A 16860-nucleotide genomic window follows, 5' to 3' on the forward strand; every position below is an offset into this window, starting at 1 on the left:
GCAGTGTTGGGCTCATGCTGAAGGCATTTGCATCCGTGCTTTGCTCTAACGCAGAATCACAGGATGGCTGAGGTTGGAAGGGGCCTCTAGAGACCATCCAGTCCAAACCCCCTGCACCAGCAGGGATACCTGGAGCATGGGGCACAGGGTCAAATCCAGGCGGCTTTTGAAGATCTCCAGAGAAGGAGACTCCACAGCCTCTCTGGGCAGCCTGTGCCAGGGCTCTGTCACCCTCACAGGAAAGAAGTTCTTCTTTCAAATCTCCTCTCAGTCTTCTCTTCTCCAGACTAAACAGGCCCAGCTCGCTTAGTCTTTCCTCACAAGATAGATCCAGTCCCTTAATCATCATTGTTGCTCTATGCTGGACCCTCTCCAGAAGCTCCATGTCCCTCTTGTAGTGTGGAGCCCAGAACTGCACCCAGTACTCCAGGTGAGGCCTCACCAGGGCTGATCAGAGGGGCAGGATCACCTCCCTCGACCTGCTGGCAACACTCCCGATGCAGGCCAGGATCCCATTGGCCTTCTTGGCCACGAGGGCACATTGCTCTCCTGTCCTGTGCTCTCACAAGCCAACCTGAAACATTTTAGGCACCAAAACCCTCACCTTTTCTCTCCCAGGAGGCGGCAGTCCGCAGGGGAGCGCAGGCGAGAGGGGGCTGCAGGTAGCAGCGGGGGACGTGTCCCGCGGCAGGGCCCGCGCCGCGTCTCACACCCAGCGCAGAAGGTCACGGAGCGGCAGAGGGGGCGGAACATCTGTTCCCACCCGAGATGCACAGGATTTTTTGAAGTCTGATATATTGCACTGTCAGGGGATGCACCCGGACGCTACAAATCAGTGTGTTAACTTTTAATCTCCTTGGACAAGGTAGCGCTCGTTATTTCAGAGACCACTGCTATGAGGAGCTCATCTGGAACACGGTCTCCTTGATTTAAACAGGGCGATGTGCTAAGAGAACCAGCTCAATGACCTTCAGCCTTTTGATGTACTAAATATATTGACTTTTACATCTCCTGTCAATGATGATCCTTCCTCAAATGTTTTTCAAGATGAGAAGGCTAAATGGGGACGAGGGATTTTCCAGCAAGTTCTAGGGGAACGTTTGTTCTTGGGTGATGCTCCATTCGTTTTAATGACTCATTAGGGACCAAGAGTCTTTGCAGCTCATTACAGGAACAACATCATTACTTGGATAGACAGGAAAGAACTTCAACAGAGGACACTGGTGAGACTTCATAGAGTTTTCAGTTACCAAAGCTCTGATCCTTCACCCTACTCACTAGGTTTTATTTATTATGCAAGCCAGAGCATGCTCCTGCAGGGCTTTTCGTTTTGGATGAGGGATCCAATCTGGAGAAGAATTGAGGAGGAGGACAGTGAAATTCTCCCCAGCTGCACCCACAAAAGCAGCTTAAATGCCACAGCTGGACACTTTCCACCATGAGCTGAGCATTACAATCATGCAGGTTTCCTGGTCTCTGCAGTCTTCCTCGCTTGGATCTGATACATGGCTTTAATATTTATATGTAATATTCAATACTTAATATTGCATAAGTTTCTTAAATGTGAACACTGGTTTGTGCACTGCACCTTAAATGTATCACACCAGTCCTCAGGCTTTCACAATGTGCAAGTTATGTACACTTCCATAATATCACATATCATTTCCTCACCAGGCAAAGGTTAATTTAGTTGTATTTTAAAATAAATTTAGTTGTATTTTAAAATAATAAAACCTTTTTTTTGCAACTTTTGTGATCTTCAGTGCTTTCGCCTGATACATAAGGCCCTCATTTGACACTAAAAGCACTTTTAGTTCTAATGTTTATGCCATCCCCCCCAAAATATGATAGGCCATGAAGCAAATCAAAAGGTTTCTGTTTTTTTTTTTTTTTTTTTTCCTTTTTTTTGGAAACCCCCTTGAGGTCCGCCTGCCATTCTCCCGCACTTGCCGAGCCTAACACCCCATTTCCAGTACTTTGCTGCAGCGTCCGCGATGAAAACCGCTTTTCGGGGCGTTTTGGCCTTGCTCGCGACCCGTAGCGGAGCGCTGTCACCCTCGCCGCGTATTCCGTTACCTCCGCATCGAGCCCGGCGGGCGGGAGCCGCCGCCGCGCATGCGCAAGCGGACGCAGAGCCCCGTAGCGGCGGTGGAAGCCGCAGCGCGCATGCGCCGAGGGGCGGGGCGCTGGGGTGCGCGTGCGCAGCGGCGGCGGGGCGGGCGAGGGGCGTGACGTGGGGCGGGGCGCGCATGGCGGCGGCCGCCCGCCATGTTGCGGTGGCTGGTGGCGGTGCTTGCCCGCGCGTGCCTCGGCTCCCGCGGCGGCGCCATGTTCTACGCAGTGCACCGCGGCCGGCGCACGGGCGTCTACCGTACGTGGTAAGGGCCCGGGCCGCCGCCAGAGCCGCGCGGGGGTGGCGGCCGCCGGCCGCTCACCCGCCGCCTGTGTTGCAGGGCGGAGTGTCAAGAGCAGGTGAACAGGTTCCCCGCCGCCAGCTTCAAGAAGTTCGCCACCGAGAAGGAGGCCTGGGCCTTCGTGGGCGCCGGCCCCGCGGCGCCGCAGCCGCGGCCCGCAGGTAGCGCCTCCTTCGCCTCCGCCCTGCCGCCGGTTACGGGGGAGGCAGGTAGGAAAGCGGCTGCCGGCGCCGCTGCCTCATTTCCTCCGCCTTATTTGTTGCCGCGGGGGTGGCGACTTCTGCCTGATGCCCCTTCAACGCCTTTGCTGCTGCCAGGGCACAGGGGTGGCCCCTGCATCCGGGCAGAGCTGTGGGTTTGTCTGGGCAACGAAAACAGCCCTCTTGGCACCTTCCGGGGCTTGCTTGTGGCATGTCTCTTCCTGTTGAAGGCCTGTCATGTATGTGGCTTAACCGGGGTTTCACCTAGAACTAGGAAGAGCTTGTGTTTACGTGTGTGTTTTTCCTACAATACTTTTGGGTAGTGTGGAGAAGTGTCAAATGCTGTAGCAGGTTTGGGTTACTATTAGTTGAGAAAAATGTTATTCTTAAATACTGTAATTCCGAATAAAACATAACTCTTATGTATAACTCAACTTTCTCTCCCCCCCTTTTTTTTTTGACCCTCCTAAGAGACACAGGGTTCTTCAACCCTAACACAGGAAAATGCCAGCCGCAGAGGAGAGCCGGAAATCAACATTCTGTGTGGCAGTCAGCACAAGAGGCCCTGTGAGCAGTCTGCACCTGAAGAACATGACACAAAACGCATAAAACATGATGAAACGTATATAGTGCCCACAGTCAGTGAAGATCAATTTTCATACATGGGTGAGCCCTCATTATTTGTGTGATTTTTATTTTTTGGGGTTCTTCCTAGTCCTGATAACTACAAGAATAAATAGCAAAAGGTGTTCAGAGAGGTTTGATGAGATTGGCAGTACCAGTATCACAGTGTTTCTTTTCAAAATGGAAATTTGAGCCATCTTCCCTTCTTTTTTATCAACGGGATATTAATTGGTTTCAGTTGTTTTAGCATGTAGGTTAATATGGTCAGTATAGATGTGTTTTATGTACAACTTGATTAAAGACCCAATATTAAAATACAGGTGTAGCTGGTAGGCTTAGTCTTGACTGAAGAAAGTGGGAGCTGCAGTGAGAATATGGAGCTCCAGGCAGAGGTGATTTTTGAGGTTTGGGACTGCAGCTTGGGAGCAGCAAGTGGATGAAGCTACTGTCAAGTTTCTGGTGTCATGCTTTACTATATGGCTTCTCAGATAACATTTTGAAGGGCTCTTTGTAGAGGGATGTCTTGGGACTTAATCTGCTTACAGACTTTTTTGTGTTGCATCTTTGGGGCTGCGTCTTGGCAGAACTGCTTGAACTTCTGATTTTGATAATCCTTTGTAGGTGACTTTGCAGTTGTTTATACAGATGGTTGCTGCTCAGGTAATGGGCGTAATAGGGCACGTGCTGGAATAGGTGTCTACTGGGGACCAGGCCACCCTTTGTAAGTATATGGATGACTTAGTCATTTTAAAAAGGGATGTACACTATTGTTTGTTTTATGTATGACTTAAACCAGCAGCCTCCTTTTGAGTATGAACCCCCACTGTTAAGACTCCTCTTAGTATTGTGGGAGTGAGTTGCTGAGAACAACAGAGATCAGCTTCTCTAGGATTGAAGAATATGGGAAAAATCAATTGGAAATAACATTTTCAGGAATGAAGTTATAATCCAGCAGATGCAGAAAACTTTAAAATAATTGTGGGTATAAGCAGAAGGCAATAGCGTTTGTCACCTGTTTAGATGCAAGTTACAACTAGAATCTCCATCCTTCTTCCCTTATTAAAAAAAACCTCTTGGCTTTATTTTTTCTAAAGAGCATTGATCTGTACACTACTAGGAACACTTTGAATAACTGACATATTTGTTCCATGATCTCAGAAATACCAGTGAAAGGCTTCCTGGACGGCAGACTAATCAAAGAGCTGAAATACATGTAAGTAGTAAACAGCATGAAATGCTTCTGTTTGTGGAACAGAATGGTGAACTCACGGCTGTTCCAACTCTAGTCTTCAGAAACCAGTTACAGAGCCATGAGGGAGTGTGCAGAATGTTAAGAGTCATGGCCTGAAACAGATACCTGTCTTCAGGTTTTATTGATCCTTACTGGATTTGAAGAAGTAGCAACTCATCTTGGGAATTTTCCGAATGTCATCAGGCCAATCATAAATTTTTGCCTTGCATTAGGAAAGCCTGGTTGTCAAATCCTGTGTTCGTAAAGTGTGAAAGACTTTAGGGTCTTTAGGGTGAGGCTTTAGGGTGAGAGCTGTTTATAGTGGTTAGCAGTAGATTTCACTGTTTTTGTGATCAGTGTTGCGTTTCTTAGCTAAGGATGACGAACTGCTGTGGGCTCAGAGGAGTAATTTCTGTTTTTGCGGGTGGCAATAGCTGACTTAATCTCATTTTTTTGCTATTGGCATCGGCAAATTTAATCTCACCTTTATCATCCTAGCTCTGGTACTGCTGCTAGCCTGCACTCGATATTTGGAGGTAAAATGGAATGGGAACTGGTCTGCTTTATTTAATAAAAGTTAGGGCGGAGCGGGGAATTCCATTCACTGAGGGACAAGCAAAGTGATGGTGGTATGTATGGGGCCAAACTTATTACCGGAGAGCTGCTTAGCTCTCCATACAGACCTAGCTTTCCCTTGCTTTTCTTAAAACACTTCTTGGCAACAAAAAAGAAAAACCTTTTAGGTATGGCCAGGTGCTGGAATGAGCCCTTGCTCCCCAGAGCTTATGCTTAAGTGGCTAACACCTTCTGTGTGGTTGCTAGACCCTTGCATAGTTAAACTTCTGGAGCAGAGCTGCTCCTGCACTCCAGAGTTTAAAATTAGGGCTTTCTGCCTTTGCTGGTGAAACTTAAGTGCCTTCACGGTTGTGTTGGGCATGCAGATGACCACTTAATTTGGGGAAGCTCTGCTCTAAAGCTTGCTGGTACTCACTGATGGAGAAACTACAGTAGTGTTCTCTGTCATTCGTATGTATTAACATAAGGTGTTTGTTGCTATTTTAGCTATATCCGTTTAAAAACCTGTTCTGAACTGTGATTCTGTTGAAATATTCTTAAGGCAGCCTGCAAAGCAATAGAGCAAGCAAAGAGTCAAAACATCAAGAAACTAATTATCTACACTGATAGCAAGTTCACTATTAATGGTAAGTCGATGATTTTATTTTTCCTGATTTTTAATGGCACAGCACGCACAGCTTCATTGCGTAAGGGCCACAGAATGTGCTGGGAACTGGAGTGAGGCATGTAAGGAAGAGAATGCAAAACTTATTTCAGTGTCCATGACTGTTTGGGGAAGAACTTCCAAAATATTGCTAGGGTTGCTTTGCTGAATGAAATAATTACAGAAATGCTTTAGTTGCCTCTGCCATTATTTGCTGTAACATTGTCCCATCTTATGTCAATGTAACAGATGGTGCCTACAAAAATGTTGTTCTGTGTTCTACTAAAGATGTCCGGGAGAGTACTCAGAAGTTACCACAGTAGCCCTAGTTGTCTTAATATGCAAACCTGAAGTCTTTCTACTGTTTCACGTGTAGAATTGCTTCCAAGCTTGCAGGCTATGTGGAGGTGGCATGCACCATGTGTTCTTGAGGTTTCACGTGCATCCAAAGATGTGGAAAACCTATTTTTATTTTCCAGAAATCCCTTTTCATCTAGGTAGTAAGACTTAATGTCTGAATAAAACTGCTTCTCCTTTCAATGTGTGAATATTGCTTCCCTTTTCCCTACAGCCTCAGTTTTCATTTCTGTGATGCTTTTAAACAACATAAATATTTCTCTTTGTATTTCACACTTTGACAAAGGATATTCCTATGTTAGTTGTTTATATAGGTCATTTTGGAGCATTTGAGATTACTATTAATCAAAAACTTGGTGAAACTCTTGTTCTAAAACTAATTTTTTTTTTCCTGCTTCAGTTGTGGAATGTGAGCACCTTAATCTTAGGATTAAGTTCCTACACTTACAAGTGCTAACATAGAGTGTAATCATGAATGTTGCTTACAAAATCAGTGAATGACTTTGTTAAAAATTTGTACATCTTCTATTGTTCTCCAAACAAAAAGTTATTCTGCTCTTTTAAAAACTCCCCGATTTGTGAAAATAGAGGATAGGAAGAAATAATGGATTTTTTTCCTCCATTCAGGTGCCTTATGCGTAGTAGGAAAGCAAAACATATTTTGAAGCAATCTGATGTCAGTTACACTTTGGAAAAGACACCATGTTGTTATACAGGGAAAAGCAATTTCTGGCCAAAGAAAGACTTGCTGGAGCTATCTCATTTCAAATTCCTCGTGTGTGTGTGTGTGTGTGTGTGTGTAAGGCTGCTAAGTGGAAAGTATCAGGGATTTATAAGCTAGAAGCAGGAGGCCAGAGCATAGTAGAGGAGGGGACAGTAGATGTTAAGAAAGAGTTTCAGAAACTGTCTCGTAAATCTTCCAGAAGAGTAACTTATTTTCCCCAGAAGATTTCAGTATAGCGTTTCGTGCAGGAGCAGGATATGTGTTTTTTCAGAATGTTTAATGTTTTAATGTTTCTAGCAAGTACGAGAAGGGAGGAGTCAATGGAAGAAGCCCTATTCAAGGGGACCTCATGCTCAGGGCTGGATGTCACATGCTGATCAGTGGAATCCACTTGCTTAATTTGTGCCAAAATACAAGTTGTCCAAAGCAGTATGAAGGCAATAAGCATCTTTGCCGTTGCTTATTTTGTGGGAGAAAAGTCTCTTGTATCTATTGTTCTGTGAAACTGGTGTTACAAAGGAGGAAAACTTGTTATATTGGATAAAAATTCCAATTACCCTTTGGTATAAGTGAGGAAGATAAGAATCTGAATGATCTTTTTTGTATGCAAGTCAGTTTTGTATACAGGTGGGTGAATTCATGGTTTGTTTTATGCAGAAGAAGCAAGGGTGTCTTACACTGTCCAGGCCAGCAAAGGTGTGTTTAGAAAACTTCCTCATTTAAGGAGTCTTAAAGTAAATTTTTCTTGACCAGCAGTGGATATTTGTCTGCCTCTTTCATGTTAAAATCTTGATCTGCAGATACAGGCTTATATAACCCTTTTCTGAAATATCCTGTTGAATATGCAGAAGCCATAGGACATCTGCTCTTACTGTTTGTTTGCATGTGTCTCTGGCCTCTTAAAACGGAGCTGCATAGCTCTACTTTTAAGTAACGATGCCATCAGGCAAACTATTCATTTCAGTTCAGTGAGGTTTGTGTGATGATTTTGTGCAGTGTCTACCTAAATTTGGTATTTAAAATGTCTGTACAGGAAAATATTGCCATATATTCAAGTAATGATGGAAGAATACAATCCTGCAGTAGAAAACCATATAAGAAAATCCTCTTTTGTGTTTGTCTGCAATTTTGTACACATTTATTGTCTTCATTGAATAAGATTGCTCGGCAAGGTTGTTCACTCTGCAAGGCTTGATTCTTGCTGGCTTCTTTGGTAGTATCATTATGGTAAAACTCCCTTTGTGCAGGTATCACAAGTTGGGTTGACAACTGGAAAACAAATGGCTGGAGAACAAGCTCAGGAGGAAGTGTGATAAATAAAGAAGACTTTGAAAGACTTGATAGTCTATCAAAAGACATTGAGATCCAGTGGGTAAGCACCTCCCTTAATGACTCCTTGAACTCTCTTTTTTTGCTATGGCCATAGTTCTAAGATTTTAGAATTTTATAGAGCATAATGTTGTTGTACATCATTAAATATGAGGTTGCCTGTTTTGTGCAATGCAAGTAAGTTTATTAGTTAAATATAAGCAAGTCTCTTGCAACCAATATTGCATTATTAAAAGCAATCGTTTATATTTGTTTGCTGTCCTTTGTTACTTCTTGGAAAATGGATGTAATAATTATTTTCAGTTTGCTTGAGCTGCTAATAGAAGAAATTACTGTTCCTGAAAATCTCCATTTTAAGCATATAATCTGAGTTGTGGCTCAAATTCTGGATTTACATTTCAGAATTCTTTATATGTTGGTTCCTCAGTGCAACTTCATCAAATTAATTCTTCAAACTGGAGATGACTGGAGAGTATAACCCCCAAAGAAGCTAATTTCAGTTTCCTCTATTGTAATTTTGCTCCCCCTTCCTCTTTCCTCCTCCTACCTACTCCTCTGCTGTTCCCCCCCCTCCCCCCCCCCCCACCTCCCCCCAAAAAGCTGGGCATAAAAGGTATTTTAAAATACCAGTGTTTTAGTTTTCAATTGTTTAGCTCTTCGGTAAAGAGCTAGAACAACTTCTGTGTTGGTATTCCTGATGAAACATGTTTTTGTAACCTCTAATTTCACTGCTAAACATTGTAGGTGGATGTCTTCCCCTTCCATCCCCCAATTTGAATATAGCCAAAGTATTGAATCTAGAAGCAGATCTCTGTACCACTGACTTAACTGTTAATAACGTCACATTTATTTGGTTTCTGCTTTAGTGGATGGAAAGTGGATGGGTCTTTTTTTCTTTCTTTCTTTTCTTTTTTTTTTTTTTTATTTCCTTCCACCCTCTTAACTTGTACTTTTCCCAGCAGAAATTTATTGCAAATATTTTTGTGTATGTTGCTCTGTGTTTTGGAGTTGGCCACCATATCTTAAAGACTGACTTAATTTTATGCAGCTATTCCTATTATCTGTAAAGTAAAACTGTAAATATCTAAATCTAAAGCCAAAGTTCAGGGGCTCTTAGTATATTTCATGTAAAAGAAAATTAAATACTCATTCCAACTGAATTGGCGGAGCAGCACACTTGGACACTTCTGTTTGGTTATGTGCTGCCTGTGGTTCTTCTCTGTGCTCTAGGAAGCTGTATGGGCAGAGGGGGATCAGCAGATGGAACGCTGTCCATTAAAGAAAACACTTACATGCAGCAAGACATTAGCCTGAACTGTGTGTGCAGTGTCTGAGGGCCAGATGGTCAGCATCTATTTGGGGGTTTGGTGAAAATTGCCAGAAATGGTACTGTTAGATATAATGTTGGGTTTTAGCATATAGATATAGTGTTGGGTTATAGCATATGACATGGGTGGGCTTTCTTTTCTATTAAAAAATTAATAAAAAATAAGTTTGGGGGTGCTGTAGCAGTTTCCTTGATGTGAGGTATATTTTCTTCCAGTTTGCATCTTGGCATCTCTAAGCTGTAGTTTCAAAAATTATTATATATAAACCGTAGCATCCCGAGTGGCTATTGGTCTTAGTGGCCCAGAGGTGTCTGGCTCTTGGGTCACGGAAGGCAGAGGGTTTTTCTCTCACCCTCTGAAAGTGGGAATCTGCTTTTGACCCAGAGGGTCTGAGTCTTACAGCTCTTCTGTTACAGGCTGGGCTGGGTGGTTCCTTGCCCTGTTCACGCTCCTTGTGAAGTTCTTCACAATTTGGCAAGACTCCTTTGTTAGTTATAGGTAGGCTTACTGGGAAGGACACCTAAGGAGTGAATGGGAATGAATAAGAAGCACTTATCCACTATACGATGAAGTGGATATTTTTTTCCTGTTTGTCTCGATTTCTTGCATGTGTGATGCTCTTAGACTCTTGTTTTAACAGATGCATATTCCTGGTCATGCTGGTTTCCGAGGAAACGAAGAAGCTGATAGACTGGCAAGAGAAGGAGCGAGTAAACAAAAATTGTGACATACTGGGACTAGAGGCTGTTGCAGTCGGAGGAAAGAACTAGCATCGCAACGACAGGTTGACCTGCTGTAACTGTTTCAGAGTTGAACTTCGAACTGTATTTCTACATAGCCTGAGACTTTAAACGTACACCAACTCATGAGGAAAAACGTGGTTTTTTCTGTAGTGTTTGTTTTACCATCAAGTCAATATTTAGTTAATGGTATACAGAGTTTTGCTTTTTCCCCATCTTACTGATGTCTGTGTTTTTTAACTGTCTCATATAGACTTGAATTCGCTATAAATGAGACCTCTGATGAGGTAATATTAAAGTGTTATCCTGATTTGTGTTCTGTATTTCCCTTTTTGTGAAATAAATTAAGTTTTTGTACTGAGGTATCATTAATAGCGCAAAAAAAGTGTGGATGGGGGGAGGCTGGATGTATGGGATGGGCGAGGGAGAAATCAGTGACCCAATAACTGTTAATGTGTTTTGGCACTGTGGCAGTAGCTGTAGTATCTTCAGAAGTAGATTTGTTACATTTACATGAGGTTCACGGTATCATCAGTTCTAGCATCTGTGATTTGATCATGCTGCTAGCAGGAACAAATTCAAAAGCGTGGTCACAAAAAACTAAACAAACCCTTTTTTACCACTCTTCTTAAGGCTGCTTGAATTTCCAAGCTCTTTCTTGCTTCCTCTTTCCCATAACTTGTTTGTTTCCTGTATCTTGGTTCTTGTTAGCCTTACTGAATTGTCCTTCCCTGTTGTCCTATTGTCTTTTACCTGAAATGGAACCAGGAGACCATCAGCTTCTGCAGATCTCATGCTGGCCTTGATACAGTTTTTCCTGTCCGTAATGGGATTAATGGAATGGTTACGTAATGGGATTAATGGAATAGTTAACAAGTACAGACAGCTTGAACTACTGACAGCTTTGTTTTTATATACGTTTAGACATTTTTAACAAGTCTGGTATGTTACCTTTGTCTACCCTTTTTGTAAGGCATTTAATACTATTTTTTAGTGGTATTAAAGCTAGAAGTCATTTATTGTTATTATTTTAATAGGAGAGCCGAAGCTTAATTTATTAGTAGTTGTCTGTCTTTGCATTCCTCTTGCTTTCTTACTTAAGCGGGAGTACATGCTGTCTCGTGTGTTCTGAGCCATACGAATTGATAGACGTAGGAAGCTGGGTAGCTGCTAGTTAATAGGTGAGCGATTGTTTTTTTTTTTTTTGTTGTCTTCTCCCATACAAAACTGCGCTATAAAACTAATCTAGGAATGAGGTAGCATGGTAATTATATTTTGTTGCTCTTTCATCTACTTTACTCTTTAAGAATTCTGATTTGAAGGAGAATATCCTGTCTTCTCTCATCACCTGTCTAGTTAAAGCGTGAAAGTGTGATAAGCAGCGTAGTGGGAAGGTGGCATCTGTGTGGGCCTGTATTCAGGAAAGCAGCAGCTTTGAAAAATGTGGTGGATAACTGACGTTATGATTATCCCTCATTAAGGAACTCAGCTGCCTGCAGAACTCCTTAATGTGGAAACTGGGAATCTCTAATAAGAAACAGTCTCATGTTAGTTTAATATAAGCATGCACCGTCTTCATTCTGGATATTTGGAGTAGAAGAAAGGTCAGAGGAGAGTTTTTGAATTTGGAGTGGTTAGAGAATGGAAAGCGAAGGGTGTTTCTCAGCAGGACTGAACTTGAGAACCTCAGGGCTTGTCAGCCCTCCTTCAGAGGGAACAAAAGCTCTGGACCTGGTCTGGCTGGGAGCTGGGTTTGGGCGATTCTAAAGCCAAATGTGAACTGTGCCAACACTAGAATAGCTGCTGTGTAGTGCTGTGGGGGCACAGCTTTATTTGGAGTTGATAACCAGTGTTACATATACATTGTAGATGATACGTTAGGGTAATCTGGTAATATTTCTGAGACTCCAGGAAAGGGGTAAGATTAGACGGCTCTCTTTCTCTTTCGCACTCTGCCTCCTCATTCCCCTGCCCCCAGAACCACAGAATGGTTGAGGTTAGAAGGAACCTCTAGAGCCCTTACCGTTAAACACCAACACTGTTGCTCAAACACAGTTTCTGGCCCAAAGACCGTAAAACTAAGCTCGAAGCAGGCTGAACAGGGCCTGTGGGGCAGAGCTGAGGGACAAACCTGCTGAAGACTGAAGGGAGAGCGGCAGAAGGGAAGGCCGCCCCTGGGCGGGCCGCTCCCGCCGCTGCCCGGGGCCGCGGGCCCCTCTCCGCCCCTCTCCGCGGGGCGGGCCGGGCGCGGGCGCCATGGTGCAGGCCTGGTACATGGACGAGGGCCCCGGCGACCAGCGCGCGCCGCACCGCCTGCGCCCGCACCGCGCCGTGGGCCTGGAGCAGCTGCGCCAGCTCGGCGTGCGCTACCGCCAGGTACGGCCCGGGGAGGCCGCCGGGAGGCCGCGGGGCCTGGGCCCGGCGCGGGGCGGCCGACGGGGAGGCGCGCGGGCCGCGGAGGAGCCGGGCGCGGGCCGCGGCCAGCGAGCACGGAGCTGCTGTGCGGGGTAGATGGCAGCCTCAGGTGTGTCCCTGTTATTAGCAGCACTTCCAGGAGCGCGGCACCGTGAGTACTTTTTTTGAACAACAACCAAAAAAACTTGCATCCAAAACAACTTAAGAAAGTTCTGCAATAACCGCTGAAGACCTCAGAGCTGTCACCTCTTAATTTAACCGTGTTTATTGCTGCCATGCTGCTGCTGCTGTGCCCACCCCCGATAAATGTGTGTTCTTGGACGCCTGTCGTGCCAGATGAAAAAGTCGTGGAGCGACTGGTGCAAACTGCTGCGTTTCTGCTGGCATCCCCCAACGTAGGAATCCTGAGCGCAGCAGCAACAGGAAGGGCTTCCGGGTGCTTCCCTTATGAGGAGTGCTGGATATAGTTAAATCTAACAAATCTGGCCCTTGGATGATAAGCAGAATGAGGGAGCAGGGCATGAAGAGCAGGTTAATCGGCTTCCACAGCCAAGTCCTTCTGAGAAGCCCATGCTGATTTTGAAAGCTCAGGTTTTCATCACTCTTGATTTTTCTCATTAGACCACGTGATAGCCGGAGAGCAGCTCTGCTGGATGTGTATCCAGCACATCATTTGGATGTACATTTGGGGTATTTATGCACTAATGCATTGACCTTTGCCTTGGCAGCTGGTGGTTCACAGCCTGTATACCTATAGGGAGCCAACTTAACTATCCGCTTGGGTCCTTTGCCTGCCCTTTGACACTTGGGATAACTTGGGCTTTTCCACATTAGTGTCTTGAATTGCCATAAACACTGAATACATTTTTTTATGCCTGTTTTTTAGCTGGATGCTGATAACTATGAGACGGATCCATGTCTGAAAGAGATTCGTGAAGCAGAAAATTATTCTTGGATGGATATAATAACTATACAAAAAGACAAGCTTCCAAATTATGAAGAAAAGGTACACAAGTCACTGCTTTTGGATGAGGATTTGAGCTCTGAAGTCAACCACTAGAGTGTGCAGCCAGCTTCTTTCTTACATGTACACATATACCCTGCACTTCAGAGATGACATTTTTTTCCACATTTAAAATGCATCCCATGCTGATGTCCTTATCTTTCAAAGACAGTTTTGTTATTATTTTTAAAATAGGAGAGCATAGGCCTTTTGCTTTCATAGATTGCCTTCAGAGATTTTTAGGATAGTTTCCATAACTATGTGTGGAGCTAGGCTACCAACAGAACCCCGCAGATCCTGACCTGAGAGCCTCATGTGGGTGAAGGTCGGGTCTTGTCAGCTGTGGGCTCTGGAGGCTAAAAAAATCCATAAACCACAGAACACTTAGAGTCTGACTGCTTGAAAAATGCATCTTTACAAAAAATAGTGATTTACATCATGGATGTAAATTTACATACAGGGACACATTCCCACATTCCTTTAGCCTGAATAGCTTCTGCCTGATATGAAAATAGGCCTTCTGTGGCAGGGCATGTGGACTTGTGTTCATTTTGCCAGGTTGAAACAGTAAAGGTTGAGAAATACACTTCAGGGCTGCCTAAAGAGCACCTCGGCCTGAGCAGCCAACACTGCAGCACTGCCCTATTCTGTGCGGACTTGCAAGCTCAGATCTCTGCTGGTTGAACCTTTAAAGTGTGTTCTGCTCTGCTTTGTAAAATGTTCAAAGAATTCTTCATTCCAGGAGAGTGTGTTGCTGCTGCTGTCTAGGAAGAAAGAGCCTTGAACTGGGACTCTGGGCTTAGAATGTTAATGGTTGATCTATGAATCATATATTGTTTACATAATGCCAACGATGGGCCATGTTTGGCAGTAATTCATTTTTTTGATACAGAAAATGAGATATGGTAGCTTCACCTTCAACAAGCATTAAAAAAAAGCAATATTTTTTTTTCTCTATCATATTTTTAAATTCCAGGGGAAAAACGGCACAAAATGGTCAAACTCAACAGCAGGGACCAAATGTAGTGTTGGGAAGCTTTGCCCTCTCCTCCCTCGAGTGGGTTTGAGCATTACCGTGGCTCAGAGGGTGGTTATGTGTAGCCGTCTTGCTTCTTGTCAGTGATGTCTTCCAAGGAAGGTACAGCAAAATGGTTAGAAGTGTCCTGAGACTGGATCTGCTCTTGGCTCTGACCAGGGATGGGTCCGACCAGATTGGCCACTTGAGCTCCATTAACATCACTTAGTTAAGTGATCACTGAGTTAAATGACTATGCAGTTACTGTTAAAAAGCCTCTGGTTCTGTCTGCTTTGCCAAATGTTTCTATGAGATTTCTTTGCAGCTTTTCTTGCCTTCAGCAATTTTAAGAGACGTTTACTATCCGTAGATAAAAACATTTTATGAAGAACATTTGCACTTAGATGATGAAATTCGCTACATCTTAGATGGATCTGGCTATTTTGATGTTCGAGACAAGGATGACAAGTGGATCCGGATTTTCATGGAAAAAGGAGACATGATAACACTCCCTGCTGGCATATATCACCGATTTACACTGGATGAGAATGTAGGTTATTATAGATTACAGTAAGTTTTGACGACAAATATATGTGAATATATTTCGTATTACTCCCTGCATGCCATGAGACTTGCAGTTCGTTAGCAAACTGTATTAAATATGAAAGAGGAATTTGAAAAATCCTAAATAATTCACAGCATGCGAACCTTTCATGTGGAGGTCACACGTCCCGCTGCAGCTGCAGGTGTGTGCCGGGGGTGTCCGCGGTGCGGCTGGTGTGGACGTGCCCGGCGCTGGCCATGGTGGAGGGCTGAATCAGCTCCCTGCCTGCCTGGTACCGTGTACCTAGGAAAGAAAACCCCATCCTTTAATACCCGCGGTTAGGGACTCACAGTGAATCAGCTACAGTTGCAATTTTTTAAGGCTTTTTCTTTATGTGGACAAAATATAAGGGGATATGGATTGAGAGTTGGGTAATGATATGAACTGTGACCTCAGCAAGATGCCTTAAATGTCATTTTAAGGGGCTTGGGGCTTGAATTCACAAATGCTATCTTCAAGCTCCCACTTAAGTTCTTTACGTACTCCCAGACCCCTCAGTTAGTTACTTTATTTAGGTGCCTGATTTTATTCTTGGCATTATGAAGTATTCAGTGCAAGGTAAGTGCTTAGTAGTGTTTGCAAAACAGCTAGGACCTAAATTTGCAGCGCAGTTAACAGAAGAGGAGAGACCTCTCTTCTGCTTGGTAGTTAGAAGACTTCTCCAGGATGTAAAATTCCCATCTCTGCTTCCACAGCTGGGCACTTTCTGACCTGATTAGTGGGCAGTAGGGACTCCTGCTGCTTCCTTTGGAAGTCTGAAGATGTGTCCCTGGCCATAGCATTATTTGGTGGTTGGTTCTGCATTTCCTGTTTGGCTTTCATGGCTCCCACTCTGAGGCTTCAAGCACTGCATAGTGTTGTAAGTGTCGTTGTATGACTGAGCAACGAGGAATTAGATCCCACATTGCTCAGTGTTGTGGATATTGTGCAAAATGGTTTGCACAAGGCTATTTTGTTGCTTTCTTTGGAAGAGAAGCACTCTCCTTGCCCAGCCAGGAGGCACCATGCTTGGCCACGCACGACTTGGTTGCAGCATCTCGCAGTGCAGGAGCTGGGAAGTAGCAGCGCGGTTCAGTTCCTTGGAGCACGTGGAGCTCTCAGTCTGTCTTGAAAGGCTTTTGAAAACTGCTACAGAAGTGCAAATCTGTAGCAGTTAACTTCAGGACTGAGATCCTGTAGGAAGGAGCCTCTTGCATTACTTGTGACTTCTTGTTCTTTGACAGAACTACGTGAAGGCCATGAGGCTGTTTGTTGGAGAGCCAGTCTGGACAGCATACAACCGGCCAGCCGACCACTTTCCTGCTCGGGAGCAATATCTGAAGTTTTTGGCTGAAGCAGCACAGTAATGGTCTCTGAAACCTGATAGGTGCCTGAAGCTATCTGAATAAATGTAAATGGTGTTTTTTCACTGTTTACACTTGCATATACTGAATCATAGAACTGCAGAATCATAGAAAAAATTAAGTTGAAAATTCACATGGAGATCATCTAATCCAATCAACTGCGCAGTGTAGGGGCAACTTCAAAGTGTGATCAGGTTCCTCAAGGCCTTGTCTAGCTGAGTTTTGAAAACCTCTGGTGGTGGAGATTGCACAGTTCCTCCGGGCACCCCTTTTGGTGCTTAACCACTGTCATGGGCAAGGATTTTTTTTCTGTA

The 16860-nt window shown here is 44.3% G+C and overlaps 2 protein-coding genes across 2 annotated transcripts; both read left to right on the forward strand.

Annotated features, from left to right (window-relative positions):
• Positions 1 to 2241: 2241 nt before the first annotated feature.
• Positions 2242 to 10477, forward strand: RNASEH1 (ribonuclease H1). Its single transcript, XM_088530601.1, has 8 exons — positions 2242 to 2378; positions 2454 to 2575; positions 3086 to 3280; positions 3860 to 3959; positions 4397 to 4451; positions 5587 to 5671; positions 8017 to 8141; positions 10067 to 10477. Exons 1-8 carry the CDS (start codon positions 2269 to 2271, stop codon positions 10151 to 10153), a joined length of 879 nt encoding a protein of 292 aa, XP_088386727.1. The 5' UTR covers positions 2242 to 2268; the 3' UTR covers positions 10154 to 10477.
• Positions 10478 to 12418: 1941 nt separating this feature from the next.
• Positions 12419 to 16566, forward strand: ADI1 (acireductone dioxygenase 1). The gene is made up of 4 exons (XM_088530556.1): positions 12419 to 12542; positions 13468 to 13587; positions 14970 to 15149; positions 16427 to 16566. The coding sequence occupies exons 1-4, from the start codon at positions 12423 to 12425 to the stop codon at positions 16547 to 16549; spliced, it is 543 nt and encodes a 180-aa protein (XP_088386682.1). The 5' UTR covers positions 12419 to 12422; the 3' UTR covers positions 16550 to 16566.
• The last annotated feature ends 294 nt before the right edge of the window (positions 16567 to 16860 follow it).

This window comes from Tinamus guttatus, unplaced genomic scaffold (genome assembly GCF_059628265.1).
Source record: "Tinamus guttatus ecotype Peru unplaced genomic scaffold, ASM5962826v1 Tinamus_guttatus_pri_ptg000383l, whole genome shotgun sequence".
NCBI lineage: Eukaryota > Metazoa > Chordata > Aves > Tinamiformes > Tinamidae > Tinamus > Tinamus guttatus.